The sequence below is a fragment of the Entelurus aequoreus genome, linkage group LG23, assembly GCF_033978785.1.
Source record: "Entelurus aequoreus isolate RoL-2023_Sb linkage group LG23, RoL_Eaeq_v1.1, whole genome shotgun sequence".
Taxonomy (NCBI): domain Eukaryota; kingdom Metazoa; phylum Chordata; class Actinopteri; order Syngnathiformes; family Syngnathidae; genus Entelurus; species Entelurus aequoreus.
In genome coordinates, this window is record NC_084753.1 from 4,923,271 (window position 1) to 4,950,305 (window position 27,035).

General features: G+C 38.0%; 2 protein-coding genes across 16 annotated transcripts in view; one reads left to right on the forward strand and one right to left on the reverse strand.

Annotated features, from left to right (window-relative positions):
• kcnk2b (potassium channel, subfamily K, member 2b) overlaps nt 1–27,035 on the reverse strand; it is a 60,811-nt gene that overhangs the window by 24,963 nt on the left and 8,813 nt on the right. Inside the window, exons 2-4 of the mRNA XM_062034384.1 lie at nt 23,334–23,647; nt 15,829–15,946; nt 10,740–10,900 (exon numbers count right to left, since the gene is read on the reverse strand). Of these exons, the coding sequence (XP_061890368.1) occupies nt 10,740–10,900; nt 15,829–15,946; nt 23,334–23,647 (593 nt within the window). The remainder of the gene's footprint in view (nt 1–10,739; nt 10,901–15,828; nt 15,947–23,333; nt 23,648–27,035) is intronic.
• The window catches only part of LOC133640772 (fibrinogen-like protein 1), a 201,189-nt gene that overhangs the window by 13,980 nt on the left and 160,174 nt on the right, over nt 1–27,035 (forward strand). For all 15 annotated transcript variants that reach the window (XM_062034382.1, XM_062034381.1, XM_062034369.1 and 12 more), the window contains exons 4-5: nt 15,791–16,018; nt 23,302–23,474. The gene's annotated coding sequence lies outside the window, so the exon portion shown is untranslated. The remainder of the gene's footprint in view (nt 1–15,790; nt 16,019–23,301; nt 23,475–27,035) is intronic.

The following is a 27,035-nucleotide window of genomic DNA, read 5'->3' on the forward strand; positions in this document are numbered from 1 at the left end:
AACGGAAAAAACGGGAGATAATTTTTTTTTCCCCCGAGATTAAAAAAGACGGAATTCCGACTTTAGACGGAAAAATCACATGCCTGATATATATATTATATATACACTACCGTTCAAAAGTTTGGGGTCACATTGAAATGTCCTTATTTTTGAAGGAAAAGCACTGTACTTTTCAATGAAGATAACTTTAAACTAGTCTTAACTTTAAAGAAATACACTCTATACATTGCTAATGTGGTAAATGACTATTCTAGCTGCAAATGTCTGGTTTTTGGTGCAATATCTACATAGGTGTATAGAGGCCCATTTCCAGCAACTATCACTCCAGTGTTGTAATGGTACAATGTTTTTGCTCATTGGCTCAAAAGGCTAATTGATGATTAGAAAACCCTTGTGCAATCATGTTCACACATCTGAAAACAGTTTAGCTCGTTACAGAAGCTACAAAACTGACCTTCCTTTGAGCAGATTGAGTTTCTGGAGCATCACATTTGTGGGGTCAATTAAACGCTCCAAATGGCCAGAAAAAGAGAACTTTCATCTGAAACTCGACAGTCGATTCTTGTTCTTAGAAATGAAGGCTATTCCACAAAATTGTTTGGGTGACCCCAAACTTTTGAACGGTAGTGTGTGTGTGTATATATATATATATATATATATATATATATATATATATATATATATATATATATATATATATATATATATATATATATACAGTGGGGCAAAAAAGTATTCAGTCAGCCACCCATTGACAATCAATGGGTGGCTGACTAAATACTTTTTTGCCCCACTGTATATTTATATAATGTATATGTATGTATATATATGTATACACTCCAGCACCCCCCGCGACCCCGGACGGGACAAGCGGTAGAAAATGGATGAATATGTATATATATATACAGTATATATATATATATATATATATATATACAGTAAGTGTTTGGAGATAAGAGCTCTGTCACAGAGACAATTAAGTACTATTGCACTACGTCAGGGGTGTCAAAGTCAAGGCCCCTTAAGGAATTAATTATCTTTGGCCCCCCGGGATGATATTTGATTAGTATTAGAAACGGCCCTGCTGCTGTTTTACACGCACCAATACTCCAGCAGTGTTGGCGTTAGGAATTTTCAAAACGGGGTCCCGGGGACCCCATCAAGTCATAAAAATGGGGTCCCACAGTAACTTTTTTGGGGTCCCGCTTTTTTGTAAGCGTTTTGAAAACAAATGATAAACGTATGCATTATCCTGTTATATCTCACATTCTATATTGTGTTTTGGAAAAAGGTTGTCATAAACGTTACTTCATTCATGAAAAAAAAATAATGTAAAAGAAAACACATTTTTGTGCATATGTAAATGTATTCAGTTATGAACATTCATTCACTTTCTTTCCTTCATGGATTTTTTTATTTATTTATTTTTTTTAAATTTATTACCTTCATTGATGTGCATTTTTGATCAATAGACAATTAAACTTTAGCAACTAAACACATATTTACACACCTATGCTTGAGAAGGAACAGGATGAAGAAAATCTTACATTTCCTGCCCCCTTCAACATAATAAGTAGTCTTACATAGGGATAGCCAAATACATCCAAATTAGGGATGACCGATAAATGCTTTAAAATGTAATATCGTAAAATTATCGGTATCAGTTTCAAAAAGTAAAGTTTATGACTTTTTAAAACGCCGCTGTGTACACGGACGTAGGGAGAAGTACAGAGCGCCAATAAACCTTAAAGGCACTGCCTTTGCGTGCCGGCCCAGTCACATAATATCTAAGGCTTTTCACACACACAAGTGAATGCAAGGCATACTTGGTCAACAGCCATACAAAGTCACATTAAGGGTAGCCATATAAACAACTTTAACACTGTTACAAATATGCGCCACACTGTGAACCCACACCAAACAAGAATGACAAACATATTTCGGGAGAACATCCGCACCGTAACACAACATAAACACAACAGAACAAATACCCAGAACCCTTGCAGCACTAACTCTTCCGGGACGCTACAATATACACCCCCCGCTACCGAAACCCCGCCCACCTCAACCTCCTCATGCTCTCTCAGGGAGAGCATGTCCCAAATTCCAAGCTGCTGTTTTGAGGCATATTAAAAAAAATAATGCACTTTGTGACTTCAATAATAAATATGGCAGTGCCATGTTGGCATTTTTTTCCCATAACTTGAGTTGATTTATTTTGGAAAACCTTGTTACATTGTTTAATGTATCCAGCGGGGCATCACAACAAAATTAGGCATAATAATGTGTTAATTCCACAACTGTGTTATAACGGGGGGGGGGGGGGGGGGGGGGGGTCGCAGCTTGCTGCGAAGTTTGTTCTCCCGGGATGCAAACAGACTTTTCCGGACAAGGCGTGAAGGTAGGAACATATTTAATTATTCAAAACTCAAAAAGGGTAAAAAAAAACAGAAAACAACCCGAAGGCAAGCGTGCCTATCGCACGCGGAAGCTAAGGCAAAAACTTAGGACATGAAACTATAAACATGAAACAACTAACCAAACTATGGCATAGAACAAACAAAACTTACTGTGGCATGAAACAAATAACTAGCAAAAAACTTGGAATAGGACATGGAAGGCGCAGCATGAACTAAGCATGAAACAAGCATGAAACTGTGGCATGAAACGAGCAATGACGCCAGCCTGACTTAAATAACAGTCTCTTGATTAGAGCAGGTGCGTGTCCCGAACACATGAGGCAGGTGAAACTAATCAGTTGCCATGGAAACTAAAACAAACAAGGATGTACAAAAACAGGAACTAATGGAGCCTTTAAACTAACAGAAAAGAACAAAAACATGACCCAGACCACAGATCATGACAGACTGTATATATCAGTATCAGTTGATAGTTGGACGATATCGGCAAAAAAGCCATTATCGGACATCTCTAATCCAAATATAATGAAAACAAACAAAAAACAACAAGTGCAAAACTTCATGAAGTACAAACCGAACAGATCTAAACTTTACCGCTGCCTGTATTTTTTTTCTATATTTGTATTGTAATATTTTCAGAATGTGTTTGTTGTATTTTTGGCCAAAGTACGACAAAGAAAACAATCTGAAGTTGTCTTTGTTTTTTTTTGTTTTAATGCCATGATTTTAATAGTCCGGCCCGCGTGTGCACAGATTTTCCTCCGCGCGGCCCCTGAGCTCAAATGACTTTGACTGCGTGATGATAACGATGTGATTGATGTGTTGATATAAAAGGCTTATTAATGGGCCGACACTGATGGAGCCTTCAGTAAAACGCATGACATGCACTCAATAGAGCGCAAATACAAAAAGGCATAAAGTCCACGTTTGGCAGGCACACTCAGCATCTATTTCTTTTTCAATTCATATTTCATGACTAATTGAATGTGTTGACTGAGCCTGAGCAAATGTGATGATTGGAGTTAGACTGCAGTAACGTTAAGGGTGTAACGGCACACTAAAATGTCGGTTAGGTACGTCCCTCGGTTTAGAGGTCACGGTTCGGTTCATTTTCGGTACAGTAAGAAAACAACAAAATATAAATGTTTTGGTTATTTATTTACCAAATGTGTAAACAATGCCATAACATACATATACACACAGGGTCCATTGCCAGGGTTCATGTGGTCAACATATATCAAATAAAAACAAAAAAAGATAAGGCTCAGAATGGTTTCTTAACAAAACCTTTCTACATATAAAGTGCTTTTTTTGATTGATTGATTGATTGATTGACACTTGTATTAGTAGATTGCACAGTACAGTACATATCCCGTACAATTGACCACTAAATGGTAACACGCCAATAAGTTTTTCAATTTGTTTAAGTCGGGGTCCACATTTGGAGTTTTACGAGCATTCTTCTTGGTACATTTCAAAGACAGCCCCTGTCCTTTTGTCTTTTTGTCAGGAACATAATATAATACAAAGTTTTTGTGATATTTTAGAAACAATTATTCTAACAATTAAATTTTAACAAAACAAGGAATAAGTGATTATTACATTTTAACAGAAGTGTAGATAGAAACACGTTACATTAGAAAGTTCCTAAATAAAAAATATTGTTCATAGAATTATCGAAACATTTCTAGGATGTATTTTTTTATGATTTTTACGAGATTTTGATAGAATTTAATACATTCTAAGGCCGGCGTGGCTTGGTTGGTAGAGCGGCCTTGCGAGCAACTTGATGGTTCCAGGTTCGATCCTAGTCACTGCCGTTGTGTCCTTGGGCAAGGTACTTTACCCACCTGCTCGCAGTGCCACCCACACCGGTTTAAATGTAACTTAGATAATGGGTTTCACTATGTTAAGCGCTCTGAGTCACTAGAGAAAAGCGCTATATAAATATACTTCACGTCACTTAAAGGCGAAGTTGGTAGAGTGGCCATGCCAGCAATCGGAGGGTTGCTGGTTACTGGGGTTCAATCCCCACCTTCTACCATCCTAGTCACGTCCGTTGTGTCCTTGGGCAAGACACTTCACCCTTGCTCCTGATGGCTGCTGGTTAGCGCCTTGCATGGCAGCTCCCGCCATCAGTGTGTGAATGTGTGTGTGAATGGGTGAATGTGGAAATACTGTCAAAGCGCTTTGAGTACCTTGAAGGTAGAAAAGCGCTATACAAGTATAACCCATTTATCATTTAAAAAGAAACCGCACTTTTTAAATTTATTTTGCCTATCAAGAACACAGATTTTTCTTTTTTATGCATTCTAAATAGTAAATAAATGCGATCCAAAGTCTGCTTACAATAGAGGCTATTAGAGTTAATCAACATTAAACTGCCTCAAGTTGTTGCTCGGATTAAATAAAATGACAAAACTTTTCTTCTACATACAAAAAGTGCAACATTAAACAGTTTCTAGTCAACTCAGCCTCAGATTAACTTTTCTTCCGCCCCCCCAGCCTTTAACCCTGGTGATTTTTACTCAATTTTCATGTTTTTTGCCAGAAAAATCAGTTTATCCACATTGTCTGCAGAAAGAGCAGACCTGCTGGCAGTTAAAATGTCTCCAGCTGTGGAAAATACCCTTTCACTGGGCACGGAGGTAGCAGGTATGGCGAGGTAGTGCCTGGCTAACTTGGCAGTAAGAGGATATATGGGCTCATTATTCTTCCACCATAGAAGTGCCGTATTTTTCGGACTATAAGTCGCAGTTTTTTTCATAGTTTGGCCGGGGGTGCGACTTATACTCAGGAGCGACTTATGTGTGAAATGATGAACACATTAGCGTAAAATATCAAATAATATTATTTATCTCATTCACGTAAGAGACTAAACGTATAAGATTTCATGGGATTTAGCGATTAGGAGTGACAGATTGTTTGGTAAACGTATAGCATGTTCTATATGTTATAGTTATTTGAATGACTCTTACCATAATATGTTACGTTAACATACCAGGCACCTTCTCAGTTGGTTATTTATGCCTCATATAACGTACACTTATTCAGCCTGTTGTTCACTATTCTTTATTTATTTTAAATTGCCTTTCAAATGTCTATTCTTGGTGTTGGCTTTTATCTAGGGATGTCCGATAATGGCTTTTTGCTGATATCCGTTATTCCGATATTGTCCAACTCTTTAATTACCGATACCGATATCAACCGATACCGATATATACAGTCGAGGAATTAACACAAATGATTATGCCTAATTTGGACAACCAGGTATGGTGAAGATAAGGTCCTTTTTTTTTTTAAATTAATAAAATAAAATAAGATAAATAAATTTAAAACATTTTCTTGAATAAAAAAGAAAGTAAAACAATATAAAAACACTTACATAGAAACTAGTAATTAATGAAAATGAGTAAAGGTTAGTACTATTAGTGGACCAGCAGCACGCACAATCATGTGTGCTTACGGACTGTATCCCTTGCAGACTGTATTGATATATATTGATATATAATGTAGGAACCAGAATATTAATAACAGAAAGAAACAACCCTTTTGTGTGAATGAGTGTAAATGGGGGAGGGAGGTTTTTTGGGTTGGTGCACTAATTGTAAGTGTATCTTGTGTTTTTTATGTTGATTTAATAAAAAAAACACCAAAAAAAACGATACCGATAATAAAAAAAACGATACCGATATTTTACGATATTACATTTTAAAGCATTTATTGGCCGATATTATCGGACATCTCTAGTTTTATCAAATACATTTCCCCCCCAAAAATGCAACTTATACTCCAGTGCGACTTATATATGTTTTTTTCCTTCTTTATTATGCATTTTCGGCAAGTGCCAATTATACTCCGGAGCGACTTATACTCCGAAAAATACGGTGGGTCAAAATCCAGTTTCTAATGCAATATGGACTTAAATCTGCTGCTATAAAAACATTTGTTATTGCTTTAGCCCTGCCTGACTCGCCGAGGAGAGGCTGCTTGAATGCGGTGGTGACGCTTCAAATGGGTTAGCATGTTTGACGTGTTGTCAGAAGCAGCTGCTGAACAATGTCGGCAAACCTCCGTCCTCCATTCAAGTCAAGTCAAGTCAACTTTATTTATATAGCACGTTTTCAACAACTTTTAAATTGAACCAAAGTGCTTTACAGGTTAAAAAAGCATAGAGCAAAAAAAACAAAAACTAAGCAAAACAAACAAAGAACATAAACAATGAATGTGCTAAACAAGATAGTGCAAATGCAATACGGTAAAAGGGGTCGGATAAAAAGTTAAAAAAAAATTTGCAGAATAAAAATAATAATAATAAAAGTGCGACAAATTGAAAAATACAACTAAAGCAAAGGGGTGGGAGGGGGGGGGGGACTAGAAATGGTGGCCTAGTGGGCGGACTCAGCTCGGGTCAAAGGCCAGCGAGAAGAGGTAGGTCTTAAGGAGGGTTTTGAAGACCCCCAGGCTCTGGGCTGACCTAATGTGGAGGTGAAGGCTGTTCCAGAGCTTAGGGGCGGCAACGGAAAAGGCTCTGTCCCCTCTGGTCTTTAGCCTGGATCTGGGGACCGCCAAAAGCATTTGGTCAGCTGACCTCAAGGCTCTAGACGAGATATGGTGATGCAGCAGCTCGGTCAGGTATTGTGGGGCCAGACCATTTAGGGATTTAAAAACAATTAAAAGTAATTTAAAATCAATGCGGTGACGGACAGGGAGCCAGTGGAGTGAGGCCAGCACTGGGGTGATGTGCTCGCGTTTTTTGGTACTGGTGAGGAGACGGGCAGCCGCGTTTTGCACAAGCTGCAAACGGCGGAGTGATGCCTGATCAATGCCAGCGTACAGTGAGTTATTGTTGTCTAGCCGGTGTGTGATGAAGGCGTGAATAGCAGTCTCCAGGTTGCTCTGGGAGAGATAGGCCTTGGTCTTTGCTAGGGTTCTGAGATGGTAAAAGCTGGTACTAACCACTGAGCTGACCTGTTTGGTGAATTTGAAGGCACTATCAAAGATCACACCGAGATTTCTCACGGAGGACCGGATGTTTACACCCAGAGGACCTAGAGCACTGACAAACGAGACTGGAGATGTATCGCCGAAGATGATGATCTCGGTCTTGCTCTCATTAAGGTTGAGGAAGTTAGCACTCATCCATGCTTTAATGTCAGTCAGACAGTCAAGCAGTGGTTGAAGTGCGACCTGTCCTGTGGCCTTAAGAGGTAAATAGATCTGAACATCATCGGCATAACAGTGGAATTGGACATTGTGCTTGACCAGGATTTCACCTAAAGGTAGTATGTACAGTAGGAAGAGTATGGGACCCAGGATTGACCCTTGAGGAACACCACAGGTAAGGGGGGCCACCGAGGAGAGAAAGTCTCCTAGCTGCACAGAGAAACTCCGGTCAGTTAGGTAGGACTGAAACCAGCTTAGGGCTACACCTGAGATGCCCACGTACTGCTTCAGTCGTGACAGTAGAATCCTGTGATCCACTGTGTCGAAGGCAGCTGTGAGGTCCAGAAGCATCAGGATCACAGGACTACCAGAGTCAGTGGCCAGAAGCAGATCGTTTTGCACTCTCAGGAGTGCTGTTTCAGTGCTGTGAGATGTTTTGAAACCAGATTGGAATTTCTCGTGGATGTTATTTATAGCTAGAAAAGATTGTAACTGGACATACACTACTCTCTCAAGGATTTTGGACAGAAAGGGTAACTGAGAGATAGGCCTGAAGTTAGAAAGAAGAGAGGTGTCAAGATTTTTCTTTTTAATTAAAGGCTGCACCACAGCATGCTTAAAAGCATGCCGGGACATATCCGGAGGAGAGGCAGGTGTTAATCAACCATAAAATAGTAGGGCCAACTGAATCAAGGACTTCTTTGAGAAGGCGAGAGGGAAGGCTATCTGATGGGCAATATGTGGGCAGCAGGTGTTTGACTGCGTCCGAGAGGGAGGAGAGGGAGATAGGCTCGAAAACAGCAAGCGGGGGAGGGGGAGGGAGAGGAGGAGCAGAGGTGTCAGATGGTCTGAGTGCAGAGATTTTGTCAATGAAGAAGTTTAAGAAACTTTCACAGAGGACAGGTGAGGGGACAACAGGTGACACATCACGGGGGTTGATGAGAGAATTTAAAACTTTAAAAAGAACTTGGGGTTTATGACTATTACTGGAGATCAAGGTAGAAATATACTTTGTTTTCGATGCTTTTACGGCTCGCTGGTATTCAGACACGGAGTCCCGCAGGATTTGGAGGGAGACATGAAGCCTATCCTTCACCCACTTTCGCTCTGCGTGCCTGCAAGCGCGTCTGAGAGCGCGCGTAGAGTTATTTAGCCATGGTGTTAGAAAAGCTTTGCTACGTTTGGATCTAAGGGGCGCAACAGAGTCTAAAATATCAGTGCAAGCCGAGGTAAACATAGAAAAAATCTCGTCAGCAGTAAAATCACAGTTTACACCCAGTGCACAGATTGAATGTCTATTGAAGGCAACTGAAAACATAGCAGCAGTTGAAGGGTTGATCATGCGTGAGCGGCGCTCGGGGACATAGCTGGAATTATTACCACAGCACGGGATTACCGTTGTAAACAAAATTGGTGAATGGTCGGAGAGAGACGTAGCACATATTTCATTTACAGAAACAGATAAACCATAGGATACCACGAGATCTAAAGTATGTCCCTTTTCGTGTGTCGGGCCAATGACAGATTGCTTGAGGTCAAATGAATCAAGGAGATTCAGAAAATCTCGGGCCAGAGGTTTTGATTGGCAGCAAACATGAACATTAAAATCGCCGCAAATTACAATTTGGTCGTAATTCACCAAAATCCCCGATAGAAAATCAGCAAAGTGATGTAAAAAGTCTTTGTTGAATTTAGGTGGACGATATACCACTGCGCACAGAACAGGGGGAGACAGAATTAATTCAAAGAGTTGTAGTTCAAAACTAGCATAGGTAACGTGTGGAATCTGCCGGCAAGTGAACAAAGATTTGTAAACAGAGGCTAAACCTCCTCCGCACCTGCCTGTAGTCCTGGGGGAGTTGAGGAAATCACAGTCCGGTGGAAGCAATTCAGAGAACGCCACATTGTCTCCAACAGTCAGCCAGGTCTCAGTGAGGAACATAAAATCCAACTCCCGGGTGGTAAAGAAGTCGTTGAGCCAGAACGTTTTGTTCGCCAAGGACCGGACATTTATCAGGGCCATCCGAAGATTAAACTCCTCGCTAGCAGGTGATACAGCACGCTTCAGCATGCGTAGGGCGGAGCGGTCCAAACCACGCCCACACCCACGGGCCGGAGAGCACCGTTAGACCAAGCCAGGAGGAGCGCGGCCCGGAGATGCCGCCGGGTTAACCGGGAGGAGAAGCAGCGGAGAAGGGTAGAGGCGACAGGTTGGATCCAGCGCGCTGTGCGCCGGACATCGGAGGTACGCCGGACATCGGAGGTACGCCGGCAGCGTCCACCAGGAAGGAGGCGATGATCGAACGTGCGAGAGGATGACAGCAGGATCTTGAGTTTCACCAAAATACCTCCCCTCCTGCCCCGCCTCTTGGAGCGCTTTCTCCGTGAAGGAGCCGCCGGTGTACGACGCAGGTAAGCGGGGATACCTGACAGCACGAGAGGGGGGTTTGTCCAATTTCCCGAGTCGAATCTGGGTACCCATGTCTCGCTAAAGTTTTGAGCTCGGATATTAAACAGTGCTTGGCGATCATAGCACAGTAGAGCAGAGACATCCCAGTAAGTGCATAAAAATGAGGCTACAGCAAACAAAAAATGGAGGCTTCGAGACAGACGACTCGCCGAACAAGCTGGCGCCATCTTGTCTAGGTGCCAGGGTGTGTCTAAGACACAAAGTGGTGACCCTCGCCCCAACCTTGTTTGTGATTTTTGTATCGCGCAGCCAAAGTGTTCCCAAACGGGAGATCTTTACGAGGCAGGAGGGCCTTCCAGCTCTGGTTTTTACCTGTTGTCCTAGCCCGGTCGTTGCTAGCATGCCGTGTGTTGTGCCTCGGTGTGCATTGTTTACACAACGTGTGGTACGCTCCTTAATATGTCCGTGTGGAAACTCGTTCGATACACCTCCGAACTGAACCGAACCGAAGCCCCCGTACCGAAACGGTTCAATACAAATACACGTACCGTTACACCCCTAAGTAATTCTTAGAGACAGTCATGAGAAAGCATCTTATATTTCGCTACCCGGGAGTCTGTTGACATGGCAACTCCTAAAAAAGCTGCACCGACCGCGTGCGTACAGGCAAATGTTCATTCACTCACGTTCGTGTGGCGTCGGGGGGTGGGGGGGGATGTTTACGAGCACAAAAACAGCCTCACCACTATCATCTTCTCCACTTTGGCGATGCCCTTCCCGAAGATGGTGCCCAGCTGGTCACCGACGCCGGCCAACAGGAAGCCGAACAGGGGAATCCCCATCAGGGCGTAGATGATGCAGAATATGCGGCCCCCTTCCGTGTGAGGGGAGGTGTTCCCGAATCCTAGCAGGGATGAGACGCAGACAACATGAATTAATTACACCCGGCGGGGCAGGCGGTGTTTAATTAAAAAGGCCAGCTGTGTAAACAACCCGGCTCTCCATTCAAAAGGAGATCATTTCAAAGTGACTCAGAGTCTTTGACTCCGTGGGTAACAATTAATGTTGTTTTACTGGGACTAATGACGCCAGAACTGTACTGGGCGCTCCGTGGAAATACCTTCAGGGTGTCGTGTGATGACTTTGGGGAGTGAAATGCAAGTGCAATGTTGGCTGGACTTTTAAAGACCCCAAACCATCAGGAACAAAGTCTGACCGTGCCGCCTTATTTTTGGGTTGGAGAGATTTAAACATGCAAACTACAAACTCCGTTTCCATATGAGTTGGGAAATTGTGTTAGATGTAAATATAAACGGAATACAATGATTTGCAAATCATTTTCAACCCATATTCAGTTGAATGCACTACAAAGACAACATATTTGATGTTCAAACTCATAAACTGTATTTTTTTTTGTGCAAATAATTAACTTAGAATTTCATGGCTGCAACACGTGCCAAAGTAGTTGGGAAAGGGCATGTTCACCACTGTGTTACATGGCCTTTCCTTTTAGCAACACTCAGTAAAGGTTTGGGAACTGAGGAGACACATTTTTGAAGCTTCTCAGGTGGAATTCTTTCCCATTCTTGCTTGATGTACAGCTTAAGTTGTTCAACAGTCCGGGGGTCTCCCTTGTGCTATTTTAGGCTTCATAATGCGCCACACGTTGCTTGGATGGCAACATATGTTGCTCCAAAAGCTGTATGTACCTTTCAGCATTAATGGTGCCTTCACAGATGTGTAAGTTACCCATGTCTTGGGCACTAATACACCCCCATACCATCACACATGCTGGCTTTTACACTTTGCGCCTATAACAATCCGGATGGTTCTTTTCCTCTTTGGTCCGGAGGACACGACGTCCACAGTTTCCAAAAACAATTTGAAATGTGGACTCGTCAGACCACAGAACACTTTTCCACTTTGTATCAGTCCATCTTAGATGAGCTCAGGCCCAGCGAAGCCGATGGCGTTTCTGGGTGTTGTTGATAAACGGTTTTCGCCTTACATAGAAGAGTTTTAACTTGCACTTACAGATGTAGCGACCAACTGTAGTTACTGACAGTGGGTTTCTGAAGTGTTCCTGAGCCCATGTGGTGATATCCTTTACACACTGATGTCGCTTGTTGATACAGTACAGCCTGAGGGATGGAAGGTCACGGGCTTAGCTGCTTACGTGCAGTGATTTCTCCAGATTGTCTGAATCCTTTGATGATATTACGGAGCGTAGATGGTGAAATCCCTAAATTCCTTGCAATAGCTGGTTGACAAAGGTTTTTCTTAAACTGTTCAACAATTTGCTCACGCATTTGTTGACAAAGTGGTGACCCTCGCCCCATCCTTGTTTGTGAATGACTGAGCATTTCATGGAATCTACTTTTATACCCAATCATGGCACCCACCTGTTCCCAATTTGCCTGTTCACCTGTGGGATGTTCCAAATAAGTGTTTGATGAGCATTCCTCAACTTTATCAGTATTTATTGCCACCTTTCCCAACTTCTTTGTCACGTGTTGCTGGCATCAAATTTTTAAGTTAATGATTATTTGCCAAAAAAAAAAGTTTTTCAGTTTGAACATCAAATATGTTGTCTTTGTAGCATATTCAACTGAATATGGGTTGAAAAGGATTTGCAAATCATTGTATTCCGTTTATATTTACATCTAACACAATTTCCCAACTCATATGGAAACGGGGTTTGTATGTTGGTGATATCTAAAATATATTAGTACATGCCCATGTCTTTAAATACACATTAGCACACTGTAGTATTGCAGTGAATATTAACATGAATATTATATTATATACATGTTAGCATTTAGGATAGTTGCCACCTAGCCATTAGCGATGCCAGCTGCTAGCTGGCGATTAACCAGCTAGCAGCCACACCATACTGTATTATTTGAAAATCTTACTATAACAAGTTATTATAGGACTGTTTTAATTTTAAACCCAATTTCATACTACATATATAAGCAGGGGCGTCCCCGCTACGTCAGTTTGGGTGTCTTTGACCTGCAAAACGTTGAGGGCTCCTGCAATATAGTAATGCTTCCTGAGGCTGGGCCAAATTGGTTTGGTCTCCTCTCTCCAAAAAATGTTTTAAGTCCCTAAAAGATGAGGTGAAGCAATATTTGAATAGCGATGTGGCGAAGGACAACTGTACAGATGTGTGGACTAAATGGCAATACAATAACGGGGCTTAAAAACAAGAAGTGGGCGTCTTTCAGTAGGAAGGGGATTGATATGGCCCCCATTCGTCGCGGTTTACCTGACACGTGAAACGTGACAAATCCACCTGGCCTGAGTGTTGAATATTTTAAAAATGTGTTTTGTGGCAATTCCGACTTTGACCACATCGTCGATAATTATGTAGAGTGGCGCTTTCCATCATTTTCAGCACTCTGCATGGCAGAAATGATTAACCCCCTACCTTATTCTCACGACTGTACATTCAGTAGTATTGGATTTCATGTTTTGCTGGGAGCTTGATGCTTGATCATGATGTATGGTCATGTAAAATCTTGCTTATTTACACTTGTCAGATTTGCTGTGTGTGTGTGTGTGTGTGTGTGTGTGTGTGTGTGTGTGTGTGTGTGTGTGTGTGTGTGTGTGTGTGTGTGTGTGTGTGTGTGTGTGTGTGTGTGTGTGTGTGTGTGTGTGTGTGTGTGTTCTTGTATTTCTACCCTTCCATATGAAGAGGTGTGAATAAGTTAGTACATAAGTCATGGTACCAATACAGAAAACCATTGCATCTAATAGAGAGTCAAATACTAGAGTCTGTGAACATTGCTCCAAAGTCAGCATTTTTTGTTGATTTATTGTGCATACAAAAGTAAACATTGACAGGTGCAAAGGCAGCAGTATATGATACAACAAGACTGCAGCTAAAGAAGGACTTCCTTATTTATCCCCGAAAAAACCCGCCAGCTGATTTTACGACTTCCGGCGATGACGTAAGACAAGTCGCGTCCCATATGTGACCGTAGGATGAACAAATACACTACGCTACTAAGACTATAGTGGCCATTAACAGTTAGATGCTACAGCTGGGTTGCCCAAAGTGCGGCACAGGGGCCAATCTGTGGTCCCTGACTCCTTTTTAATCGGCCTTAAGCACATTACAAAACACAATGAGGGTGGTCCCAAAAAGGAGGGATTTTTCAAATTGACTCTGTGTCGCTTTTAAACGTGCTCCCCCTCTGGTCAACATATGAAATAACAAGTGTGTGTAAGAAATTGAAATGCGCCCCCTTTGGCCAAAATTGATTAAAAAAAAACATGTATGTAGAGACATACTGTAATAACTTTAAGTAAATAATACAAATTAAAAACCAATTATAAACAAAAAATACAAATAAATGAACTAAAAGCAGTCTTTTTCTCACAATGTGTCTTTTTTCTTATAAAATTGGGAACAATTTCTCATATTCTTTCTGCTTCTGCAATATTTTCTCATAACATAATTTTTTCATGTAAAATTATTACTTTTTCACGTAAAATTTGTATTTTTTTAATGCAAAATGGTGACATTTGTCATAAAATTCTGACGTTTAACACTATATTGCCCATTTTTTTGTCGTTCTCGTAAAACTGACATTTTGAGTAAAATGATGACTTTTGCCACAATTTTGCTAAGTAAAATTCCGATTATTATTATAATATTGCCAACATTTTACAGTTTTCTTACAAAGTTGTGACTTTTGTCGGGTAAAATTTTAAACTCCCTTTTGTTTTTAAATGTCTAAACAGCCTGGCGCCAACATATCTCTCCGACCTCCTTCAGCCTTACTGCCCCACCCGATCCCTAAGATCAGCCGATCAGCTGCTACTGACGGTCCCTGACACAAGGCTGAACCTTAGAGGTGACAGAGCTTTCGCCGCTGCTGCTCCCAAGCTCTGGAAGGACCTACCTCTTAGTGTTAGACAAGCCTCCTCTCTTCCTGTTTTTAAATCTCTCTTAAAAACATACTTTTATTCCATGGCTTTTAACACTGAGTGATATCCATCCTGCAATGGCGCCCCATAATACACCTGCTGTGAACCTGTTTTTATGTTTTATTTATTTATTTTTTATTGTGTTGTGTTGTGTTGTGTTTGCTCGGTTCTCGTATTATCTTTTAACCTGCCCATTGTACAGCACTTTGGCTACCCCTGTGGTAAATTTTAAATGTGCTTTATAAATAAAGTTGATTTGATTTGATTTAAAATGACGACTCTTTTCATAAAGTTGCCAACATTTTAAGCTTTTCTTGTCAAACTGTGACTGTTGTTGAGTACAATTCCAACTTTTATCATAACATTGCACAAATGTTCGGTTTTTCTTGTAACATTTTGACTTGCGTTGAGTAAGTTTATTATAATACCGCCAAAGTTCAAAGTTTTTCTTGTGAAATTGTGACCTTTTTCTTGTGAAACTCCAACTCATTTACATAGTTTGTATGTGTTATTAATGTTGTAAATACAAATGTTTATGTATCTAGAAAGGGTGGTCCTGAAGAGGTAGGCATTTTTCCGAGGTCTCAAGAAGGTAAGAAATACAAGAGTGTGTGTGTGTGTGTGTGAGAGAGAGAAGAACAGCTAAAGGTCAGCAGTACAAAATGCTTCCCTGATGAGTATAGCAGTTAGCCATTGTGCATGCAGGACTATTATGTAGCATCACAAAGAAAACACCGTATTTCCTGCTCCGCAACACCAATTTAAGGGTGTAATGATGAATAAATAGAGTTGCGTCGTGACTTCTTGCTTATAATGATGTATAATGCTCACATGCAGCTTTTCCTCTGCTCTCCAGGTACCGAAAGAGGAGAGGAAGCGTTGAAGCGGGCTTACCGATGGTAGTGATGACGGTCCCCGCGAAGAAAAAAGACGAGCTGAGGTCCCACAGGCTCGTCTGGTTGTTGGAGTTTCCCGAGGGGTTCACACCTGCTCGAACGGCCGAAACCACTTGCTGGAGCCAGGAGAAGCAGAACAACAAAAGATGTAGCGGGAAGATTGGCAGAGTGCGCCATTTCTCAGCAGGGTGAGTTGCAAACGTGCAAGTTAATTAAAACGCCTCTGTCAGCTCAGTCAAGGACATAAAGCATATTTTTCTGCAGCTGGCTTCGTACAAAAATGTGAAGGATATTCCAGTCATAATTAACCAAACTCACAAGGGAAAATCAATGTCAGTGTCAATGCAGGTCACGCACACATTCTTGTATTTCTGACCTTCTTGAGACCTCCGATAAATGCCTACCTCTTTAGGACCACCCTTTGTAGATATATAAAGATGTGTATTTACAACATTAATAATATATACATACTATGCAAATATAAAAAAGCCTGTTGTGAAAAATGAGTTGGAGTTTCACAAGAAAAAGGTCACAATTACATAAGAAAAACTTTGAATTTTGGCAGTATTATAATAAATTTACTCAACGCAAGTCAAAATGTTCCAAAAAAAAAATTAACATTTGTGCAATATTATGATAAAAGTTGGAATTTTACTGAATAACAGCCACGATTTTACAAGAAAAGCTTAACATTTTGGCAATTTTATGAAAAGAGTCGTAATTTTACTCGACAAAAGTCACAATTTTATAAGAAAACGTTCAAATGTTGGCAATGTTATAATAATATGCATTTCCCTCTGCAAAATTACTACAAAAGTCATCATTGTACTAAAAAAAATTCACTGTTTTACAAGAACAACAAAAAAATTGGCAATATCGTGATAAGTCAGAGTTTTATATGACAAATGTCAGCATTTTGCTTTCAAAAGTAATAATTTAACATAAAAAAGGAATAGTTTTACGAGAAAATATTGCAATATTACAGAAACCTTCTTGAGACCTCTGAAAAATGCCTACCTCTTTCGGACCACCCTTTCTAAATATATAAAGAAGTGTATTTACAACATTAATAATATATACATACTATGCCAATATAAAAAAGCTTGTTGTGAAAAATGAGTTGGAGTTTCACAGGAAAAAGGTCACAATTTTACAAGAAAAATTTGAATTTTGGCAGTATTGTAATAAACTTACTCAAGGCAAGTCAAAATGTTACAAAAAAAAATGAAAATTTGTGCAATATTATGATAAAAGTTGGAATTTTACTGAACAACAGTCACGATTTTACAAGAAAAGCTTAACATGTTGGCAATTTTATGAAAAGTCGTAATTTTACAAGAAAACATTAAAATGTTGGCAATGTTATAATAATATGCATTTCCCTCTGCAAAAATACTACAAAAGTCATAATTTTACTAAAACAATTTCACTGTTTTACAAGAACAACAACAAAATTGGCAATATCGTGATAAGTCGGAATTTTATATGACAAATATCAGCATTTTGCATTCAAAAGTAATAATTTAACATAAAAAAGGAATAGTTTTACGAGAAAATATTGCAATATTACAGAAACCTTCTTGAGACCCCCGAAAAATGCCTACCTCTTTAGTACCACCCTTTCTAGATTTATAAAGATTTGTATTTACAACATTAATAATATATACATACTATGCAAATATGAAAAAGCTTGTTGTGAAAAATGAGTTGGAGTTTCACAAGAAAAAGGTCACAATTACACAATAAAAACTTTGAATTTTGGCAGTATTATAATAAACTTACTCAACGCAAGTCAAAATGTTACAAAAAAAAAGAACATTTGTGCAATATTATGATAAAAGTTGGAATTTTACTGAATAACAGCCACGATTTTACAAGAAAAGCTTAACATGTTGGCAATTTTATGAAAAGAGTCGTAATTTTACAAGAAAACGTTAAAATGTTGGCAATGTTATAATAATATGCATTTCCCTCTGCAAAAATACTACAAAAGTCATAATTTTACTAAAAAAAAAATTCACTGTTTTACAAGAACAACAAAAAAATTGGCAATATAGTGATAAGTCAGAATTTTATATGACAAATGTCAGCATTTTGCATTCAAAAGTAATAATTTAACATAAAAAAGGTATAGTTTTACGAGAAAATATTGCAATATTACAGAAACCTTCTTGAGACCTCCGAAAAATGCCTACCTCTTTAGTACCACCCTTTCTAGATATATAAAGATTTGTATTTACAACATTAATAACATATACATACTATGCAAATATGAAAAAGCTTGTTGTGAAAAATGAGTTGGAGTTTCACAAGAAAAAGGTCACAATTTTACAAGAAAAACTTTTAATTTTGGCAGTATTATAATAAACTTACTCAACACAAGTCAAAATGTTACAAAAAAAAAATTACATTTGTGCAATATTATGATAAAGGTTGGAATTTTACAGAAAAACAGTCGCAATTTTTACAAGAAAAGCTTAACATGTTGGCAATTTTATGAAAAGAGTCGTAATTTTACTCGACTAAAGTCACAATTTTATAAGAAAACTTTAGTTATAATAATATGCATTTCCCTCTGCAAAGTTACGACAAAAGTCACCATTTTACTAAAAAAATGTTACTGTTTTACAAGAACAACAAAAAAATTGGCAATATCGTGATAAGTCAGAATTTTATATGACAAATGTCAGCATTTTGCATTCAAAAGTAATAATTTAACATAAAAAAGGAATAGTTTTACGAGAAAATATTGCAATATTACAGAAACCTTCTTGAGACCTCCGAAAAATGCCTACCTCTTTTGTACCACCCTTTCTAAATATATAAACATTTGTATTTACAACATTAATAATATATACATACTATGCCAATATAAAAAAGCTTGTTGTGAAAAATGAGTTGGAGTTTCACAAGAAAAAGGTCACAATTTTACAAGAAAAACTTTGAATTTTGGCAGTGTTATAACAAACTTACTCAACGCAAGTCAAAATGTGCAATATTATGATAAAAGTTGGAATTTTACTGAATAACAGTCATGATTTTACAAGAAAAGCTTAATGTTTTGGCAATTTTATGAAAAGAGTCGTAATTTTACAAGAAAACGTTAAAATGTTATAATATGCATTTCCCTCTGCAAAAATACTACAAAAAGTCATAATTTTACTAAAAAAAATTCACTGTTTTACAAGAACAACAAAAAAATTGGCAATATCGTGATGAGTCAGAATTTTATATGACAAATGTCAGCATTTTGCATTCAAAAGTAATAATTTAACATAAAAAAGGAATAGTTTTACGAGAAAATATTGCAATATTACAGAAACCTTCTTGAGACCTCCGAAAAATGCCTACCTCTTTAGGACCACCCTTTCTAAATATATAAAGATGTGTATTTACAACATTAATAATATATACTGTACATACTATGCCAATATAAAAAAGGTAAGCTTTTAGTTACATTTTTTTGGGAGGGAACTTTGTAATTGGTTGTTAATCTTCATTATTTACTTCAAATTAATACAGTATGTCTTTATATACATATTTATATTTATTTAATATAAATTTTGGCCAAAACCGACACACAGTCAATTTGAAAAAATCCCTCCTTTTTGGGACCACCCTAATTTTGATAAATTTCAACACCAGGGGTGCAAATGAGACATTCTCTATTATGTGCAATGTTATTGGGACCATGATTTATGTCATCACTTGTTCACATCTCCTCATATGGAAGCTACTTTTCCTTGTTGGTGTCTCAAGAAGGTTAGAAACACACACACACACACACACTCTTGTATTTCTTAGCTTCTTGAGACCTCCGAAAAATGCCTACCTCTTTACTACTACCTAGATATATAAAGATGTGTATTTACAACATTAATAATATATACATACTATGAAAATATAAAAAAGCTTGTTGTGAAAAATTTGTTGGAATTTCACAAGAAAAACTTAGAATTTTGGCAGTGTTATAATAAAAGTCGTAATTTTACTCAAGACAAGTCAAAAGTTTACAAGAAAAACTGAACATTTGTGCAATATTATGATAAAAGTTGAAATTTTACTCAATAACAGTTGCAATTTTTACAAGAAAAGCTTAAAATTTTGGCAATTTTATGACAAGAGTCGTCATTTTACTCGACAATAATCACAATTTTACAAGAAAACTTTTAAATTTTGGCAGTATTATAATAATAATAATAATAATAACAATCGGAATTTCACTTAATTAAGTCATAATTTTACTCAATAAAATGTCACTGTTTTACAAGAACAACAAAAAAATTGGCAATATTGTGATAAAAGTCAGAATTTTAAATGACAAATGTCAGCATTTTGCATTAAGAAGTAATAATTTTACATTAAAAAAAGTAATATTTTTTTACGAGAAAATACTGCAATATTAGGGAAACGAAGAATATGAGAAATTGTTCGCGATTTTATAAGAAAAAAGTCGACACATTGTGAGAGACTGCTTTTAGTTAATTTTTTTTATTTTTGTTTGTGTGTAATTGGTTTTTAATCTTCATTATTTACTTCAAGTTATTACAGTATGTCTCTATGTACAGTACACATTTTATTTGTTTTATTAATTTTGGCCAAAGGGGGCGCATTTCAATTTCTTACACACACTTGTTATTTCGTATGTTGACGAGTTCTTGTAATGTGCTTAAGGCCGGTGACAAAGGAGTCAGGGACCACAGATTGGCCCCTGTGCCGCACTTTGGGCGACCCAGCTGTAGAATCTAACTGTTAATGGCCACTATAGTCTTAGTAGCGTAGTGTATTTGTTCATCCTACGGTCACATATGGGACGCGACTTGTCTTACGTCAGCGCCGGAAGTCGTAAAATCAGCTGGCTGGTTTTTTCGGGGATGAATAGGGAAGTCCTTCTTTAGCTGCCGTCTTGTTGTATCATATATTGCTGCCTTTGCACCTGTCAATGTTTACTTTTGTATGCACATTAAATCAACAAAAAATGCTGACTTTGGAGCAATGTTCACAGACTCTAGTATTTGGCTCTCTGTTAGATGCAATGGTTTTCGGTATTGGGACCATGATTTATGTACTAACTTGTTCACACCTCCTCGTATGGAAGATACTTTTCCTTGTTGATGTCTCAAGAAGGGTAGAAATACAAGAACACACACGCAAACACACACACACACACACACACACACACACACCTCAACGCGAGAGAAACACATCTTGTATTATTTTGAGGTCCTCTGGTTCCCATCGGTGAGACTAAAAGAGATCTCTGAGGTGGCAAATCATCCTCTAAACTTGATGAAATATTAGACCAAACTTGATGAAATATTATACCAAACTTGATGAAATATTACACCAAACTTGATGAAATATTAGACCAAACTTGATGAAATATTAGACCAGACTTGATGAAATATTAGACCAAACTTGATGAAATATTAGACCAAACTTGATGAAATATTACACCATGGAAGGATTTTTAAATTGACTCAGACAAACTTTTTATTATGAGTATACATATTTAATATGTGTTGTACTTTAAACGCAAATCTTAGACAAAACTGTCAAAAATGTCATCTCAAAGCGTGTCGAACAGTCAAATTCCTATTTATATTATTTTTCTTATCATTATTTTAACAAAAATATTACTATAATAATAGATAAATAATACTATTTTATATTTATATTTATATTATATTTATATATTATATTTTATATGATATATTATTATATTTATATATATTTTATATAAATAATACTATTTTGTGATATTGTTCCTATTTAATACCATCATGAAGTATGATAACTATTCCCATTTTAACATGCTAACATTTGAATGCTAACGTGTTATGCTAGCCAGCCTTGATTTAATTTTATACACTTAAAGCTACAAATCATAGATTTTGATACTTACTGTATGTTAACTGTTCCCATGTTAGCATGCTAACTGTAGCATGGTAAAGTTGTTGTTTTTTCCGCATTTTAGCTAATTTTGGATGGTTAAATGTAAAAATAATGGATTACAGTCTTGTAAGTATGCTTCATGATCTCATGTTAGCATGCTAACTTTATCATGCTAATGTTTTGTGTTATCATTTGAGCTAATTTTGTACATTTTAACCTAAAAATCATGGATTTCGATACCTATCACAATTTTGTAAGCATGCTTGCTGTTAGCATGCTAATGTTTTTTGCTAGCATTTCAGCTATTTTTGTACATTTAAAGTTGACCGTTTTTTAGGTTTAAACTTTAAACTTAAAAATCATGGATTTTGGTACTGATTACAGTCTTGTAAGTATGTTAGCATGCTAACGTTTTATGCTAGCATTTCAGTGTTTTTTTTAATCTAATTTTATACATTTAAAGCTAAAAATCTGATTCTGATACTTATGTCAACTGTTCCCATGTTAGCATGCAAAGTTTTATGCTAGCAGTTTAGATAATTTTTTACGTTTAAACTTAAAAATAATGGATTTTGGTACTGATTACAGTCTTGTAAGTATGCTTCATGATCTCATGTCAGCATGCTAACTTTGTCATGCTATGTTGGGCATGCTAGCATTTTATGTTAGCATTTGAGCTAATTTTATACTTTTTAACCTAAAAATCATGGATTTCGATACCTATCGCAATTTTGTAAGTATGCTTGCTGTTCACATGTTAGCATGCTAATGTTTTATGCTAGCATTTCAGTGTTTTTTAAATCAAATTGTATACATTTAAAGCTAAAAATCTGATTTTGATACTTATGTCAACTGTTCCCATGTTAGCATGCTAACTTTAGCAATGTGAAGTTTTATGCTAGCATTTTAGCTAATTTTTTACATTTAAACTTAAAAATCATGGATTTCGGTACTGATTACAGTCTTGTAAGTATGCTTCATGATCTCATGTTAGCATGCTAAGTTGGGCATGCTAATGTTTTGTGTTAGCATTTGAGCTAATTTTACACTTTTTAACCTAAAAATCATGGATTTCGATACCTATCGCAATTTTGTAAGTATGCTTGCTGTTCCCATGTTAGCATGCTAATGTTTTATGCTAGCATTTCAGTGTTTTTTTTTTAATCAAATTTTATACATTTAAAGATAAAATCTGATTTTGATACTTATTTCAACTGTTCCCATGTTAGCATGCTAACTTTAGCAATGTCAAGTTTTATGCAAGCATTTTAAATAATTTTTTACGTTTAAACTTAAAAATCATGAATTTCGATGCTGATTAGAGTTATGTAAGTATGCTTCATGATCTCATGTTCGCATGCTAACGTTTTTATGTTAGCATTTGAGCTAATTGTGTACCTTTTAAACTAAAAATCATGAATTTCGATACCTATCACGATTTTGTAAGTATTCTTGCTGTTTCCATGTTAGCATGCTAACATTTTATGCTAGCAAAATATTTTCTTTTTTCCTGAAAGTATTTGCGATGCCCAAACTGTAAGGGCATTCTATCATTGAAGTTGTTTCTGTTGAACAGTGGTTAAGTCCGTAGAACAAGTCCGAGCCTACCTTGACCAGATCCTCCAGCTCAGAGGAGTTGACGCAGGCGTGCACGGCCAGGAACTCCATCTTCTCCACCAGGATGGCCAGTTTCTGCGAGCTCTCGTAAGGCTGCTCCAGCGTCCGAAACACAGTGGCGCCGACGATGAGGTACAGCACCACCAGGAAGAAGATGGCCGACACGGTTTTCCACCTCATGACGGTGGTGCGGGCGTCACACTCGTCCTCCGGGCACGTGAGCACCACCGGCTTGGCCGAGAAGGACAGACGGGGCTTGGAATTGTGGGCAGCAGATTTGGGGTCAAGGAGGTCAGGTGCTGCCACTGGGGGACGGAACTGATTAATAATTTGGATCAATTTACCATCCATTAGTGGACACTCTGCCACACCAGATGGTGCTTTTTTATATATAGTTCATACAGAGCAGTGATTATTAGCCCCTAGTGTTTAGCATGAAAACATTATTAGAAGTCTGCAAAATGTACTTTTTAACAAGTCTGTTTATGAGAACCAAACGTGAGAAAAATATACCATCTCTAAAAAAAAAAGGAAAAAAAGTAGGCTTCGCTACACATCTTAAAATAAAATGTTGCCATGTATTCGTCAGAGCTGTAAGTTTGATCATGTAGTTTGTCTTTCAGCGAATAAGCCGACCCGGCATGATTAAAATGTGACTGTTATGTTAGCATGTAGCGCACATAGCTATGCTAGCGTTGTTAGCACAATAAGTACCGTATTTTTCGGAGTATAAGTCGCTCCGGAGTATAAGTCGCACCGGCCAAAAATGCATAATAAAGAAGGAAAAAAACATATATAAGTCGCATTTTTTGGGGAAATGTATTTGATGTATCTGTTTTAATGACATTCACGCTTTACTTCAATCAATAACGGAGCAGCATCTCCTCATCCGTGGCTCACAACAACGCCGGAAATGTGTCCCGTGAAAAACTGTCCGACCGGAACTCTCTAATAACTAAAGTTCCTCGGGTGAATAATGTAAACTCACTACACCGGTATGTTTTAGTGCTTTCATGGTGAGTTTACTGACAGATATAAGTAAGAACTTTACACTACTTTATATTAAAAATGGCAACAGTGGAGGATGAATGTCCCATAACAAGAAGATAGAGAAAAAAAAGAAGCTTATCGACTACAGCGTTGGCACAGACTACAAAGGCGGACTCGCGCACATTTTCAAGACTTATGCAGATCCCAAATACACATTAACAGGTACCGTATTTTTCAGAGTATATGTCGCTCCGGAGTATAAGTCGCACCGGCCGAAAATGCATAATAAAGAAGGAAAAAAACATATATACGTCGCATTGGAGTATAAGTCGCATTTTTCGGGGAAATGTATTTGATAAAATCCAACACCAAGAATAGACATTTGAAAGGCAATTTAAAATGTCTAAAGAATAGTGAACAACAGGCTGAATAAGTGTACGTTATATGAGGCATAAATAACCAACTGAGAACGTGCCTGGTATGTTAACGTAACATATTATGGTAAGAGTCATTCAAATAACTATAACATATAGAACATGCTATACGTTTACCAAACAATCTGTCACTCCTAATCGCTAAATCCCATGAAATCTTATACGTCTAGTCTCTTACGTGAATGAGATAAATAATATTATTTGATATTTTACGCTAATGTGTTAATCATTTCACACATAAGTCGCTCCTGAGCAACGTTCCCTCTAAGGTGCGCACCTGCGCAATTGCGCACTGCTCACGCGTCGTCTGCGCAATGCAAATGAATGCCACGCAGAAAATCAAAAATCCCATCTGAACTCTTAAACAAAATAAACACATTACAATTTATTCTGTATGATTTTGCAATGCAACTCTGTGAGTGACAGGTGACAACAAGAGTGGCCCCAATGAATAAAACAATATTTGTCAACACACTTCAATTATCGTCTGTCGAGACACTTTACGGACAGGAATTCCATCAATCACTTTATTGAGCAAAACTGTTTGTAACCACACCAAAAACATGAGTAAAAAAACTTTTATCTATAAAAACTGGTAATTTTCTGCCATACAAACCAGGCTTAAACCAACTTTGTCATCCGTCGTATCAACAGAAGCCGCTCGCTCTGTCTCACCTGCACCAACACACGCACTCACGCCACTTAGCCAGTGCTGCGTTTATGGCCACACAAAAAGTCGGACAACCCCAACGCCACACAATGTGTGTAAATGCCAGGTTGTAATACTCTGACTCCTCAATCAGATGTGTGCTTATTTTACTGACATTTATTAAGGATGTTAATCTAAGGATATTATTCATGAAATATTGTCACTAGATTTCATAAAAGCTAATAAAAAGATGTATTTTACAGACAGAAAGTTACAGGAACTAAATGTAATCTCTAAAAGGGGTAACATTTCTTTTAAAGGCAGGACCCGCAGCCAGACATACAACACTAGCACATAGCTCATGAAAAACATGTTTTTTTGTTATTGTCATTGTAAGAGGGCAAAATCACTTATATCAGAACATTATTTTAATAAAACATTTAAATTGTTATTTAGTCAGGTTTGGGACAGGTGTGACGCTGGTGTAGCCACAGTGTGCACGTCTGATGTCGCTCATATGTGCTCTACTGAATGCTCAGGGAGTTTGTGCGTTTGCTCACAAACATTACAAATTAGAGGGAACATTGATTGATTGAGACTTTTATTAGGAGGTTGCACAGTGAAGTACTTATTCCGTACAATTGACCACTAAATGGTAACACCCCAATAAGTTTTTCAACTTGTTTAAGTCGGGGTCCACTTAAATTGATTCATGATACAGATATATACTATCATATATACTATCATCATAATACAGTCATCACACAAGATAATCACATTGAATTATTTACATTATTTACAATCTCCTGAGTATAAGTCGCACCCCCGGCCAAACTATGAAAAAAACTGCGACATATAGACCGAAAAATACGGTACACAATGGCGCTTCTTGCCAACACACACTCGTGGTCAAACACAGCTCATTAGCATTAACGCTATAGCGGCTAATATTTTAACAGCCCGCGGCACATTCGAAAAATACTATAATGGGAAGAAAAAAATAGAGTGAAATTAAATGATTTATTTATTGATTAATTATGTATATATTTAAAATAATAATGATGGATCTAATGACTTCACATCCAGTATTCCACTTTAAAATATTTTTTTGGGGGGGGAAATATTGCAATTTTTGTGTTTTTACCATCAAAAAATAAGTTAAGTCATACTTGCCAACCCTCCCGAATTGTCCGGGAGACTCCCGAATTTCAGTGCCTCTCCCGAAAATCTCCCGGGACAACCATTCTCCCGAATTTCTCCCGATTTCCAGCCGGACTTAAGGACTTAATCCGTGCGGACCTGAGTGAGGACAGCCTGTCGTCACGTCCGCTTTTCCTTCATATAAACAGCGTGCCGGCCCAGTCCCGTTATAACATCTACGGCTTTTGGAGAGTGCACAACTGCACACACAACAAGAAGGAGACGAAGCAGAAGAACGAAGAAGAGACAGTCATGGCGACGACGAGTGACAGAGAATAGAACGAGGATGGACAATTCAACCCTAAACTCTCCTTTCCTGCAAATTAAATTTCACAGATGCTGCCCATACCTATGCTCCTTCAAAGGCTGTGCTACTGGCTGCAAAGCATTGCACTTTCAAATACAACAATGAGTAGAGGA